The sequence below is a fragment of the Anomaloglossus baeobatrachus genome, chromosome 5 (genome assembly GCF_048569485.1).
Source record: "Anomaloglossus baeobatrachus isolate aAnoBae1 chromosome 5, aAnoBae1.hap1, whole genome shotgun sequence".
In the NCBI taxonomy this organism is placed as follows: Eukaryota; Metazoa; Chordata; class Amphibia; order Anura; family Aromobatidae; genus Anomaloglossus; species Anomaloglossus baeobatrachus.
In genome coordinates this window covers 372,723,925-372,738,868 of record NC_134357.1, presented here as the reverse complement: position 1 = coordinate 372,738,868, position 14,944 = coordinate 372,723,925, and the positions used below count along the sequence as shown (strand labels likewise).

The window sequence follows — 14,944 nt, the reverse complement described above, 5'->3', positions numbered from 1 at the left end:
CATGTGGTATGGTTCAGTTCTCCGATGTTTCCTCGGATTGAATTGGTCTTTAAACCAGTTATTGGCTTTCCTCCTTCTTGCTTTGGCACTAAAACTGGTGAGCCAGTGATCCCACTGGGGGTGTATAGCCAGAAGGGGAGGGGCCTTACACTTTTAAGTGTAATACTTTGTGTGGCCTCCAGAGGCAATAGCTATACACCCAATTGTCTGGGTCTCCCAATTGGAGCTAGAAGAAAAGGAATTTACGGTAAGTAAACAAAATTCCCTTCTTTGTATTGAATTACTGAATTGAATTAAGTTATTGAGGATATTCTACTTTATTGAGATGCACTTGTATATTCATCCCAAGAGCCGCTGGCTTTCAGTCTTGCAAACATGGCTACTGTCACAGGTCACAGGACTGTGAATGTTGGCTGTAAGTACACCCTAGCAATGAGTAGTGCATAAGTACCGAGCGGACTGTTGATCAGAGTGCCAGGGCTTGCTGTGCTGTCAGCGCTCCTACACCTGAAAGGCGGTAACTACTAGAATATGCATTTTCAGTATGGCGGGACGGTCACTTCTCGAATTCCATTTGCCTGCCCATTAACCCTGTATTTGCAGGTAAATTGGGTTATCCAACATGACAGCTTCCCTTTAAGTGTACCTACAACCAGGTAGTCTCCATGGCCTCTATTTTTGCATCAATTGAAGTACTATGTCAGTGACTGCAATGGTTAAGGAAAGTGTTGACATGACTCCTCCGCTGACTACTATTGGATCATCATCACCAAAGCTGTAAGCATTTCTAGTAATGTAGTTCTAGGCCAATCTGACTCCCTACAAGTCACCGGTCTCAAACCAGTGGATCTCCAGCTGTTGGAAGACTACATTTTTACTCAATCGTTTGTGAACCCGGCGCACCCACACTTATTGCCAGTCTACATTATATGCATATATAGCGTGGGTCTCAGCTTCCCATACACGGTAAGTTTTTTAACTGCATGAGAGGACACACACAAGCTAGGGACCCCAACGTAGAGAAATACTTTGGCGTAGTGTTGGGGCTCTGTTGCATTGATCAATTCAATAGCTAAATTTCTCTTGATTCATATGTTCATGGCAGTAATGCAGATTCCATTGTCATATTTTCACTCTTACATATAGCTACTGAATTTTTCATGTCAGTATTCACACAGCAGTTTCTGCTATTTCATGTATTCCCCTTACATAGTCACTGGTGTGCATACCTTCTCTCCATATGGTGTAGATTTTTACTCAATCATTGCTGGGCCTTGTCTTTGGAAGAGTTAGAGGACCATAGGGTTTCAAAAACTGAATTTGTGTTGTAGGATTTGTGCTACAAATACTGTAAGCAGTGCCTAACAGGAAGTTTTGGAGGTATACGAAGGCCTCACCTAGCTGTCACTTCTTTTTTTGATAGAAGAAGAACCAGACTGCGAGCTTCATCCGTTTTTGGTCCTTGTTTTCTTTTTTAACATATTCCACTTTTTTTTTAAAAAAAAAAAAAAAAATCTTTACCACTTGATATACTTTGTGTGAGATACCACTGAAAAGCACAGTAAATGCAATATTCAATATAGTGACAGACCGACACATGCTGCCACAAAAGGGTAGTTTGGGCAGAGGTTAGGTGAATAGGGCATTAGTATGAACCCTGCCTCTATTACAATACATTGGAACCTTGGTTTAAGAGTAACTTGGTTTGAGCGTTTTGCAAGACAAGCAAAGCTTTCTAAAAATGTATATCTTTATAATAAGAGCAAATACTTACCATGCACACTTCCGGTTCCGTCCTTTCAGCCCGCTCTGGAGGTAACTTTCTGTACATATGTACTGTTTACTGTATACTATTGTACAGTATATACTATATAGCATTTCTAGCAATTTGCATTTGTGTATACAGTGCTATACTCTTTTTGGCTAACCAGTACAACACATTGCTTATACTGTACCTCCCGCACTCCAACAATTCTATTGTAAGCTAATTTGCAGTTTAATTTGTTTTACATGTATTTTACTGTACAGTATTTTGTATTAGTGTACTATAATAATTTTATATGAATACAGTACATTATTTTGTATTACTGTAATAAGTTTGTATAAATACTTTTGGGTTGTGGAAAGAATTGTCTGTTTTTCAATCATTTCCTATGGGAAAATTTGCTTTGATATGAGTAACTTGGTTTAAGAGCACACTCCCGAAACCAATTATGCTCGTAATCCAAGGCTCCACTGTACTGTGTATATACCCTGAATGTGTCATAGGTGTTAGTATGAGAGCTATTCACATCAATTGTATATAGAAATATAACTAGTGAGAAGCTCAGTTGTAGTTGAACTTTATGAATCATTTCATCCCTATATCTCTTCTTGCCCAATGCAGAAAGGCTATGATGATTTACAGACCATTGTGCCTACTTGCCAGCAGCAGGATTGCTCCATAGGCTCACAGAAGCTCAGCAAGGCGGTCGTTCTGCAGAAGAGTAAGTGCGTTCCCCCCTCGCCTCCGCTCATTATCGCAGCACAGTTGCGCAATACTTACTGGCCGCAGTGATGTAACCGGCTTCACTTCCTACAGTGCGTCTTCTGTGCATCACTGTTAAAAAGGGAAGCGGTCAGCTGACAAGCTCCAGCATTGAGAAAATGCAATTAGAAGCTTATGAAAGTAACAAGCCCTTGACTATTCCTGGCTTTTCACTTCAAGTTAATCCAATTAGCTAATTATACAGCCAAGGACAAATATATTGAAAATAAATGTTCTTGGGTGGGAGGAAAAGCATCAATGTTAAATCCAGTTTGGGCCCCAGAGTGGAGAACAACTGCAAATAGCAAGTCCCACTTTGGTTCCTTTGGTTTATTTTAATGGGCATCATATAACCCTACATTTAGTCTGCCATGCCTAGAGCTGGGGTTTCAGCTGGAAGGTATGAGCCAATCTTTATTGAGGTAACCATACACTGAACAAGTAGTTGACCAATGGTGCCAGTTGGTTATATGTTCTAAAATTAAAGGGAACCTGTCACCAGATTTGTCACCTATAAGCTATGGCCACCACCACTGAGCTCTTATATACAGTATTCTGGAATGCTGTATATGAGAGCCCAGGCCACTCTGTATAAAATAAAAAAACACTTCCCTCGGGGGCGGTCCAGTCTGATGGATGTCGCTGATCTCAGATCCGGCGCCTCCTCTCTCCTGCGATCTCCGTCGTCCTATCCATCCCAGGCCAGCATTGCGATCCTGCGCAGGCATACTTTGATCTGCAGGGCAGATCAAAGTACTGTAATGAGCAAGTGCGAGGAAAGGTTAAAGACCGTTCGTGCAAGTGCACTATAATACTTTGATTTGCCCTCAGCAGGGCAGATCACAGTGCATCTGCGCAGGATCGCAATGCTGAAGGGTGTGAAAGACGTAGATTGCGACATCTACACTAGGCTGGGTAGGAGGAGGACAGTGACCGCCACAGAGAGGAGGCACGAGCAGCTACACCTATTGGAACGGACCACTGGGTCTCAGTGCTGTTCAATAATAAAAGTCTATAGGGCGGCACGGTGGCTCAGTGGTTAGCACTGCAGTCTTGCAGCGCTGAAGTCCTGTCTTCAAATCCCACCAAGGACAACGTCTGCAAGGAGTTTGTATGTTCTCCCCGTGTTTGCGCGGGTTTCCTCCGGGTACTCTGGTTTCCTCCCACATTCCAAAGACATTCAGATAGGGAATTTAGATTGGGCACCCGAATGGGGACAGTGTTCCTGATGTATTTATTTTTATTTATTTACGCTGAGCAGAAATGATGGCTGTTAACGATGCTGGAGACGTCAAGGAGAGCGCTATGCATCAGCCACTGTTGTTTCAATCAATTCAATTGCATGCTTCTACTTAAAGGGAACCTGTCAGCAGAAATTTCCCCTAAAACCTAAAAGTTTCCCCCTCTGCAGCTCCTGGGCTGCATTCTAGAAAGGTCCCTGTTATTATTGTGCCCCCTTTCTGACCAAAATACAGAGTTTATAAAGTGGTACCTTTTTGGATTCTGTAAATGTGACACGGGGGCGGGCCGTTCTTCTGCCTCCTGCCGCTTTAGGCCGTCCCCCATCACTCCTTTCCATAGCTGTGGATGCTGCCCAGTGCTCATCTCTCGTGGATGAGCCCTGTGGCCAGTGTCACCGCTGGTGACGTGCGCGCAGGCTTTAGATTATGGCCGGTGCTGTGATGTTTATTACCTAGCAACCGCCCATAATCGCGGGACCGCGCTTTCCTCCTCGGCGTCCTTCGTTCTGCGCAAGCACGGTGCTACTGACCCCACGTCACCTCCTTCCCATCTATTTCCTGCCTCAGGGCAAGATGGGAAGGAGGTGACGTGGGGTCAGCAGCACCGCGCTTGCGCAGAACGAAGGACGCCGAGGGTGAAAGCGCGGTCCCGCGATTATGGGCGGTTGCTTGGTAATAAACATCACAGCACCGCCCATAATCTAAAGCCTGCGCGCACGTCACCAGCGGTGACACTGGGCACAGTGCTCATCCACGAGAGATGAGCACTGGGCATGCGCGGGGACCTGTGGAACACTGGGCGGCGTCCACAGCTATGGAAAGGAGTGATGGGGGACGGCCTAAAGCGGCAGGAGGCAGAATAACGGCCATCAGGCAGCCCGCCCCCGTGCCACATTTACAGAATCCAAATCCAAAAAGGTACCACTTTATAAACTCTGTATTTTGGTCAGAAAGGGGGCACAATAATAACAGGGACCTTTCTAGAATGCAGCCCAGGAGCTGCAGAGGGGGAAGCTTTTAGGTTTTAGGGGAAATTTCTGCTGACAGGTTCCCTTTAAATGGATAACTTCCATAATGATAAAATATAACTAGTTTTCACTTTTACAATTTCCATACATTTTATACAAAAGCCAAATATACCTAACTTGTGAGTAGTGCGTATATAAAACTTGAGCGTAGATTGACAGCCATAACAAGTGCCAAACTGCTTTCACTAATTACGCTGACAGATTGCGACCCTCATCATCAGAACTTCCAAAATGGATTTAGAACCCATACATTTTATCTGTATATGTTGGGCCAGGCTCAGATGGCTGTATTTCATGGTCTATACAGGCTACACTGCCTGGACGTCTCTTGACCCAAACTTAAACCCTCTTAATTATGCAGTGTGCCCACCCATATCCTGTCCACCGCCATTAACTTGAGAACGGCGGCAGCTATAGGCATAGAAGTGGTGTCTAGGTATGGTAAAGTAGCCATGCGCTACGGAATGAAACCACCTATAGCACCACCTGGTAGAAAACAACGGAATTAGAATTTTTATCTGGAAAACAGAAAGAGATAGAGAAATAAAGTGAATTAAAAAATTGTAGGGCATAATCAATTCAATATGAATCGACACCTTGCATACAGAAATGCTATGATATGAAACCCATGCCCCCCCCCCCCAACACTGAATGCTGGTCACGCATATGCGCTCATTTAACTTTGATGCTCACAGTGGCCACCGTCAGCTGCAATGCACATCTGGACTCTGTACAGCATACTGTATCTTGCTGCACATTGTGCAATATGGTAGGTGACACATTTGCACAAGCATCTGTAATACGTCGTCGTAGGTCCTGTAATGTTGGTGGAGGGGTCGCATACACCTGCTGTTTGATGTGACCTCACAGAAAAGTCCAATGGGGTCAGGTCAGGGGAGCGTGGAGGCCACTCCATGCAGCCACCATACCCAATGACTTGTAGGAAGGTCTCCATGAGGTATCGCTTTACGTCTGCAGCCTTGAGTTTTACACGTTCTAATCATTGCATTTCTGTATGCAAGGTGTCGATTCGTATTGAGTTGATGACTCCCTACAACTTTGTAATTCACTTTTTTTCTCTATCTCATTCCGTTTTCGAGATAAAAATGCTAACTCCATTGTTTTCCACCAGGTGGCGCTATAGGTGGTTTCATTGCGTAGCGCATGGCTACTTTACTATACCTAGACACCACTTCTATGCCTATAGCTGCCGCCGTTCTCATGTTAATGGCGGTGGACAGGATATGGGTGGACACACTGTATAAGAGTTTACAGGTGGTGGCCGCAGCTTATAAGGGCCAAATCTGGTGACTGGTTCTCTTTAACATTTCTTAGTCACTAGTTATAGTTAAAAAGGGGTTGTTTAGGGTTAGGGGTAAAAAAAAAGTAATACAAATTTAACTACTCAATCAATCATTCCCATTGATAGCAATATAGATTGGTAGTGCTCCATTCAAATGGAGACTCCACAGCTCAGTTCTGAGGATTGGTGGGGGGTCCCAATAATCAGACTCCCAGCAATCCACTAATTATCCTGTGTGAAAGGTATCGGGGGGAGGGGCAACCCATTTAAATATTCAGCTAGTGAAATATCCACCTATTTCTGATGGCTACCAGACGGTGAGCAGGGCATAAGACATGCCTTATATCCTGAAGCCTGTTCTGACTTTGACTGATTATGTTGCTGTGAATCTTCCTATAGCTATTGATTACATCCAGTTCCTACACAAGGAGAAGAAAAAGCAGGAGGAGGAGGTTTCCACTTTGCGAAAAGAGGTCATGGCCTTAAAAATCATGAAATCGTAAGTATTTTCAATGAATCTATGTGTATTGATCACCACTTTTATCTACATAAGTGAATATTATCAGGGAGTCTAAGTAAGAACAAGCACTTCTGCAATTTACTGCTTATTAACACCTTGATGACCAAGGACATATTTAAATCAATGACAGTGACCCTCCCTTTGATGTGGGCTCACACGCCGAGCCCGCATCTTTCCCCGCACTTGATAGTTGCTTTAATTAGCCACCAAGTGTCTAACAGCCGCTGGTCGATTTGAGATACACTCGCAGCTGTTAAACCGTTATATGCCGCTGTTATTCACTGACAGCAGTATTTAACACACGCTGACAGAAAGCGTGTAATTGATTCTGCCCATCAGCGCCCCATCACATGATCGCAGAGCACCGATGGATTGTCATGACAGCCAGGGGTCAGCTGATGACCCCCGTGCCTGTCATCACTGTCAACACCGGTGTTCATAGGAGATCACTATTTCTGCTATACAGACCAGTGTTGATACCCTGTTCTGTACAGCACAGGTGATTGGCTGATCGCAGCTTCAGGTCTCCTAAGTAGACTATTAAATCCAGTAAAGTGAATTTTTTTTTTCTTCTTTAAAAAACCCCCAAAAACAAAACGTTGACCCAATTGAAATAAAACAATAAAAAAATACAGATTTAGTATCGCTGATCTATCAACCTATAAATTTAATCTGATCAGTAAACAGTGCAACAAGAAAATAATCGAAAACCTCAGAATTACAGGGTTTTTTGGGTCACAGCAACATTCCAAAAAGGCGATCAAAACATTGTATCTTCCTAATATGGTATAAGTAAAAACTGCAGCTCAATGCGTAAAAATAAGCCCTCACCCATCCCAATATCTTTAACCCCTTCAGCCCCCGGGCACTTTCCGTTTTTGTTTTTTGCTCCCCTTCTTCTGAGAGGCGTAACTTTTTTATTTTTCCGTCAATCTTGCCATATGAGGGCTTGTTTTTTGCGGGAAGAGTTGTACTTTTAAATGAAACCATAAGTTTTACCATATAGTGTACTGGAAAACAGCAAAAAAATTCCAAGTGCGGAAAAATTGCAAAAAAAGTGTGATTGTACAATAGTTTTTGGGATATTTTATTCAGTGTTCACTATATGGTAAAACTGAGGTATCTATGTGATGCCTCAGGTCAGTGCGAGTTTGTAGACACCAAACGTGTAGGTTTACTTGTATCTAAGGGGTTAAAAAAAATTCACAAGCGTGTCCAAAAAAAGTGGCGCACGTTTTGTGCCATTTTCCAAAACCCGTAGTGTTCTCATTTTTCGGGATCTGAGGCTCAGTGATGGCTTATTTTTTGCATCTCGACCTGACGTTCTTAACAGTACCATTTTTGCTCAGATGCTACGTTTTGATCGCCTGTTATTGCATTTTGCGCAAAATTTGCGGCGACCAAAAAACGTAATTTTGGCGTTTGGAATTTTTTGCCGCTATGCCGTTTACTGATCAGATTCATTGATTTTATATTTTGATAGATCGGGCATTTTTAAACGCGGCGATACCAAATATGTGTGTATTTTATTTTTTTTAACCCTTTAATTTTCAATGGGGTGAAAGGGGGGTGATTTGAACTTTTAGGTTTTTTTTATTAATTTTTTTAAAACTTTTTTTTTTTTTTTTTAATTTTACTAGTCCTCCTAGGGGGCTATAGCGATCAGCAATCCGATCGCTATTATCTATCTGCAGATCTCAGCTACAGAGCTATATTCCGGCATTGAGAGGAAGTAAGTGATGTTAGCTACAGGCGTCATCACATGACCCTGTGCTACCATGGCAACCACCGAAAGTCATGTGATCATGTCACGTGACTTCCAGTGGGGGCGGGGTAAGTTGACTGTCATGGCGGCGCTCATATACATATCGCTGCCAGATTTTGGCAGCGAAATGTAAGGGGTTAATGGCCGCGGGTGGAAGCGATTCCACCCGCGGCTAGCAGGCACACATGTCAGCTATTGATAACAGCTGATATGTGCGCGGATCGCCGCCGGCGGCAGGGGGCGAGGCTTACCGGCACACGATCCATGACGTACCCAGTACGTCATGGGTCGTTAAGGGGTTAAAAAAATGAAAACATTACGGGTTATGGAAAATGGCAACAAAAGCAGATTATTTTTTTTTATGACAAATTTCTGAATTTTTTTACCACTTAAATAAAACAAAACAAAAAGAAACCTATACATGTTTGGTATCTGCCTACTGGTACTGACCTGCGGAATCATAATACCAGGTCAGCTTTACCATATATTTAACATGGTAAATAACAAATATCAAAAAATCCAGCACTCCAATTTTTTGTAATAAAGTCACTTCTTTATTCAATCAAGCACTTTGTGTAGAAATAATCATTGACGTTTCGGTCACCTGACTTTCATCTGATTACACTTTGACAAGAAAAATACAAAATTTCTTTAAATAAACATAAATGCAATAGCATGACCTGCTCATAATAAATGTGACTACAAAGAAGGGAATTTTGTTTACTTACCGTAAATTCCTTTTCTTCTAGCTCCTATTGGGAGACCCAGCACCCACCCCTGTGCCCTTTGGGCTGGTTGTTCTTTTGGGTTATGGTCTTCGGTTCTCCGAACATCCTTCGGATTGAATTTACCCTAGACCAATTTATAAAAGAACAACCAGCCCAAAGGGCACAGGGGTGGGTGCTGGGTCTCCCAATAGGAGCTAGAAGAAAAGGAATTTACGGTAAGTAAACAAAATTCCCTTCTTCTTTGTCGCTCCATTGGGAGACCCAGACAATTGGGACGTCCAAGAGCAGTCCCTGGGAGGGTAAAAGAATACCTCAATAAGAAGAGCCGAAAACGGCCCCCTCTTACAGGTGGACAACCGCCGTCTGAAGGACTTGCCTACCTAGACTGGCGCTGCCGAAGCATAGGTATGCACTTGATAGTGCTTCGTGAAAGTGTGCAGACTAGACCACGTAGCTGCCTGACACACCTGCTGAACCGTTGCCCGGTGCCGCAATGCCCAGGACGCACCTACAGCTCTGGTAGAATGGCCCTTCAGCCCTGAAGGGAGCGGAAGGCCCGAAGAACGGTAGGCCTTGAGAACCGGTTCCTTGAACCTCCGAGCCAAGGTCGACTTGGAGGCCTGAGAGTCCATACGCTGGCCAGCGACAAGGACAAAGAGCGCGTCTGAACGGCGCAGGGGCGCCGTGCGAGACACGTAGAACCGGAGTGCTCTCACTAGATCCAAAGAGTGCAAAACCTTTTCACACTGGTGAATTGGATTAGGGCAACATGAAGGCAAGGAGATATCCTGATTTAGATGAAAGGGAGATACCACCTTAGAGAGAAATTCCGGGACAGGACGAAGAACCACCTTATCCTGGTGGAAAACCAGGAAGGGAGCCTTGCATGACAGCGCTGCAAGCTCAGACACTCTCTGAAGATATGTGACTGTCACTAGGAAGGCCACCTTCTGCGAAAGACGGGAGAGAGAGACATCCCGCAGCAGCTCAAAAGGCGGCTTTTGAAGAGCCGTCCGGACTCTGCTAAGATCCCAGGGTTCCAACGGACGTTTGTAAGGTGGGACCATGTGGCAGACCCCCTGCAGGAACGTGCGGACCTGCGGAAGCCTGGCTAGACGCTTTTGAAAGAAAAACGCGGAGAGCGTGGATACTTGGCCCTAGAGAGAGAGCCGAGGGACAAACTCTTGTCCATTCCAAATTGTAGGAATGAAAGGAATGTGGGTAAGGCAAACGGCCATGGAGGAAAGCAGTTATCAGCGCACCAGGATAGAAAGACTTGCCAAGACCTGTAATAGATCTTGGCGGACGTTGGCTTCCTGGCTTGTCTCGCGGTGGCAATGACATCCTGAGATAACCCTGAAGACTCTAGGAGTCAGGGACCAATGGCCACCTAGTCAAGTTGAGGGCCACAGAATTCAGATGGAAAAAACGGGCCTTGTGACAGCAAGTCTGGGTGGTCTGGAAGTGCCCACGGTTGACCCACCGAGAGATGCCACAGATCCGGATACCACGACCGTCTCGGCCAGTCTGGAGCGACGAGAATGGCGCGACGGCAGTCGGACCTGATCCTGCGTAGTACCCTGGGCAGCATCGCCAGAGGGGGAAACACATAAGGCAGTCGAAACTGCGACCAATCCTGGACTAAAGCGTCCGCTGCCAGAGGTCTGTGATCCTGAGACCGTGCCATGAAGGCCGGGACCTTGAGAGATCGACGTCCTGCGTTCCTCGGGCGATGGATCTCTCGAAGCACTTTTGGGTGCAGAGACCATTCCCCCGCGTCCATACCCTGATGACTGAAAAAATCTGCTTCCCAGTTTTCTACGCCCGGGATGTGAACTGCGGAGATGGTGGAGCCTGTGGTTTCCACCCACTGCAGAATCCGCCGGACTTCCTGGAAGGCTTGACGACTGCGAGTGCCGCCTTGGTTCGCGAACGGCACTGCCTCCATAGCTGCAACCATCTTCCTCAGGAAGTGCATGAGGCGCCTTAAGGGGTGTGACTGACTCCGAAGAAGTGATTGCACCCCCGCCTGCAGAGAAAGCTGTTTGTCCCTGGAGAGTCGCCAGAGCGACATGTTGACACGCCACCTGAGAAGGGGCCCAGAGGTTCTGAAGAAACGAGCCGCAGGACGAGAACTGAACTCTATCCTGTAACCATGCGACAGAATGTCTCTCACCCATCGGTCTTGAACTTGTGGCCACCAGGCACCGCCGAAGCGGGAGAGCCTGCCACCGACCGGGGATGCGGCTAGGGTAGGCCGAGAGCCATGAGGAGGCAGTGCCCCCTGCGGCCTATTGGGGTCGTGACGTGGGCCGCCACGCATATGAGTTCCTCTTGCCTTTCTCCGTCCTGTTGGACGAAGAAGAATGTGGCTTGGCGGAGGGACGAAAGGACCGAAACCTCGATTGGATTTTTCTTTGCTGAGGTCTCTTAGGTTTGGACTGGGGTAAGGAGGAGACCTTTCCCTTGGATCCCTTAATAATATCATCCAATCGTTCGCCAAATAAACGGTCGCCAGAAAAAGGCAAACCAGTTAAGAACCTTTTTGAAGCAGAGTCTGGTTCCCTTTCGCGCAGCCACATGGCCCTGCGAACTGCCACGGAGTTAGCATATGCTACAGCCGTGTGGCTAGTGGAGTCCAGGACGGCGTTCATGGCGCAGGACGAAAAGGCTGATGCCCGAGAGTCGAAGATGGAACATGCGGAGCAAAATTCCATGTGACAGCATTAAACTCCTTCAGACAAGCCTAGATTGCTTGGAGAGCCCACACGGCTGCAAAGGCCGGGGCGAAAGACGTGCCCGTGGCCTCATAGATGGACTTCACCAAGAGCTCTGTCTGTCTGTCAGTGGCATCCTTCAGGGATGAGCCATTTGCAACAGACACAACGGACCTAGCAGCCAATTTGGAGACTGGAGGATCCATCTTGGGAGAATGAGCCCAACTCTTAACGACTTCAGATGGAAAGGGGTAACGCGTGTCAGTGTGACGTTTAACCCAACGTTTGTCCGGGACCGCTCCGGGTTTCTGGACAGCATCCCTGAAGTTAGAGTGATCAAAAAACGTATTGCGTGTACGTTTGGGGAACCGAAACTGGAGTTTCTCCTGCTGAGAAGCCGACTCCTCTACAGGAGGAGGCGGAGGAGAGCGAACCAGCACCTGGATGATGGACGAGATAAGATCATTTACTAAGGCGTCCCCCTCAGGAGTATCAAGGTTAAGGTTGAAGTCAGGGCCAGAGCCCTGAGCTCCCCCGTCCGCCTCGTCTTCCTGAGAGTCCTCAAGCTGGGATCCCTAGCAGCGTGAGGAAGTCGGGGAAAAGTCCCAGCGGGACCGCGTAGCCGGTCTTGGACTGCGGTCCGGGCAGGAGTCCACCGCCTGAGACCTAGGGCTCAACCTGGGAGCGCGCTGCGGCGCTAACCAAGCGGGGCCTGGATGAGACAAACTAACAGGGCCAGGGCCTGTGAAAGGTCCAGTCTGGACTGCAATGCCTCAAGGAGCTTAGAAGACCATTTGATCATATGAAAATGACTGAGGGCCAACACCGGTGACTCTGTCCCTGCAGCCTGCTCAGGGGGAGCAGGGGGGTCTACATGAACCGAGGGGCCCACCAGTGCCCGAGGCTCCGGCTGAGCAAGCGAGGCAGGAGTCGAGCATTGCTCACAGTGAGGGTAGGTGGATCCCGCGGGTAACATAACCCCACAAGAGGTACAGACCGCGAGAAAAACCTGTGCCTGTTGTCTCCTAGAAGAGTGACCACTGAAGGTAAATGTGAACAAAGTGTATACAGTCTGTCCGAACAGAAATATATATAATATATACATATGTATCCGGCACCCTAGGGGGACCAGCAGCGGGTGCTGTGTTCACCCTGAGCTCCCCTGAGCAGCACCCACCGGCAGAATGCCAGAAAATGGCCGCCGGAGCTCTCAGGGGAGGAGTGGGGCCGAGGGCGGCGCCAGCAAAGAGCGGGAGTCTGGGTTGCCCACAGTGGTCAGTGAGGGGGGAGGAAGACATGCAGGATGTTCCAGCTCTCACATCCGACGTCATGTCTGTAATCCCGCCCTTACCCCTGACAGGCAGGCCCGGGGGCGGGATTTTCGCGACTAGGCCGTGGTGAAGCCGGGGACTAAATTTGAGGCCGCGCCCGATCAGCAGGCCCGGTCGGCGCGGAAGTCCACCTGCCTCCTCAGTTTTACAACTACCGTGGCTTCCGGGAAGAAGGTGCGCTCCCTGTACAGTCCCCAATGGGGACACAGAGTACCTTTAAGTAGCAGGGCCCGGTCCCTGGGGTTGAAGAGGCTCCGGTCCGGCAGGTTCCACCAGGGGCTGCGGATGGAGCACGGTCCCAGCAAATGGATGACCGCTCAGGTCCCACTTCTCCCAGCCGCATAAGGGATGGTGAAGGAGACTGCCTGTGGCTCCAGCCTCCTTACCCGCAATGGGTACCGTCTGGGGTCCCCACAGTGGCCAGTGAGGGGGGAGGAAGACATGCAGGATGCTCCAGCCGTCACATTCGACATCATGTCGGTAATCCCGCCCTTACCCCTGACAGGCAGGCCCAGGGGCGGGAGTTTCGCGACTAGGCCGCGGTGAAGCTGGGGATTAAATTTGAGGCCGCGTCCGACAAGCAGGCCCGGTCGGCGCGGAAGTCCACCTGCCTCCTCAGTCTTACGACTACCGCGGCTTCCGAGAAGAAGGTGCGCTCCCTGTACAGTCCCCAATGGGGACACAGAGTACCTTTAAGTAGCAGGGCCCGGTCCCTGGGGTCGAAAAGGCTCCGGTCCGGCAGGTTCCACCAGGGGCTGCAGATGGAGCACGGTCCCAGTAAATGGATGACCGCTCAGGATCCCACTTCTCCCAGAGCCGCATAAGGGATGGTGAAGGAAAACGGCATGTGGCTCCAGCCTTTGTACCCGCAATGGGTACCTCAACCTTAACAACACCGCCGACATAGTGGGGTGAGAAGGGAGCATGCCGGGGACCCCGTGGGGGTCCTCTTTTCTTCCAACCGACAACTAAGTTATGAGAATGCATGAGTGGATGTGTGCCTCCTTCCACACAAAGCATAAAACTGAGGAGCCCGTGGTCCACGGGAGGGTGTATAGGCAGAGGGGAGGGGTTACACTTTTTAAAGTGTAATACTTTGTGTGGCCTCCGGAGGCAGAAGCTATACACCCAATTGTCTGGGTCTCCCAATGGAGCGACAAAGAAAGAATACTATAACAATTGTTTTACACAAAAGAGACTATCAATATGTCAAATAAATGCCATGAAAAAGCATCAAAAGGGTCGCTTTACTCACAGGTATAAAGTAATAGCATGATCTGCTCATATTAAACGTAGCAGTAAAAACTACAGTAAACTACTTTGATTTACAGAAAAGACAATCAATATGTCAATCAAATACAATGAAAAACATCAAAAGGGTCGCTTCACTAACGGGTATAGTACCGATCATCTTATGGGTAAAGAAAAGATGATGGATTATTCACTATCAAAAGTTCTGTCAAAGATTTAAGCACTGTGCTCTCCACACTAAATGTTAAAAAAGGGAGTTTCCAATATTAGTCACAACGCATTGTAAACTGGCAGACTCACACAAGAAAATAACACTTACCAAAAGCTGATGGTATGGTATGAATGGGATAGTAAGTCGGATGGAAAAGCTGCTTTTCCGGGTTTGCGATGAATGTGACCTGCCAGCCTGACTGCTGGGTTTCAATAGACCGCTCAATCAGCATCTAAGCAATAATGGAACGTCACTTCCGGTCAAAAGAGCGGAAGTGATGAGCCTGGTTGGCAATGTGAGAAGCAAGCTGGATGGCAGACAC

General features: G+C 47.4%; 1 protein-coding gene across 2 annotated transcripts in view; it reads left to right on the top strand.

The window, feature by feature from the left end:
- The window catches only part of MLX (MAX dimerization protein MLX), a 72,102-nt gene that overhangs the window by 47,141 nt on the left and 10,017 nt on the right, over positions 1-14,944 (top strand). For both annotated transcript variants that reach the window (XM_075347618.1, XM_075347619.1), the window contains exons 5-6: positions 2,387-2,486; positions 6,499-6,598. In XM_075347618.1, the coding sequence (XP_075203733.1) occupies positions 2,387-2,486; positions 6,499-6,598 (200 nt within the window). The remainder of the gene's footprint in view (positions 1-2,386; positions 2,487-6,498; positions 6,599-14,944) is intronic.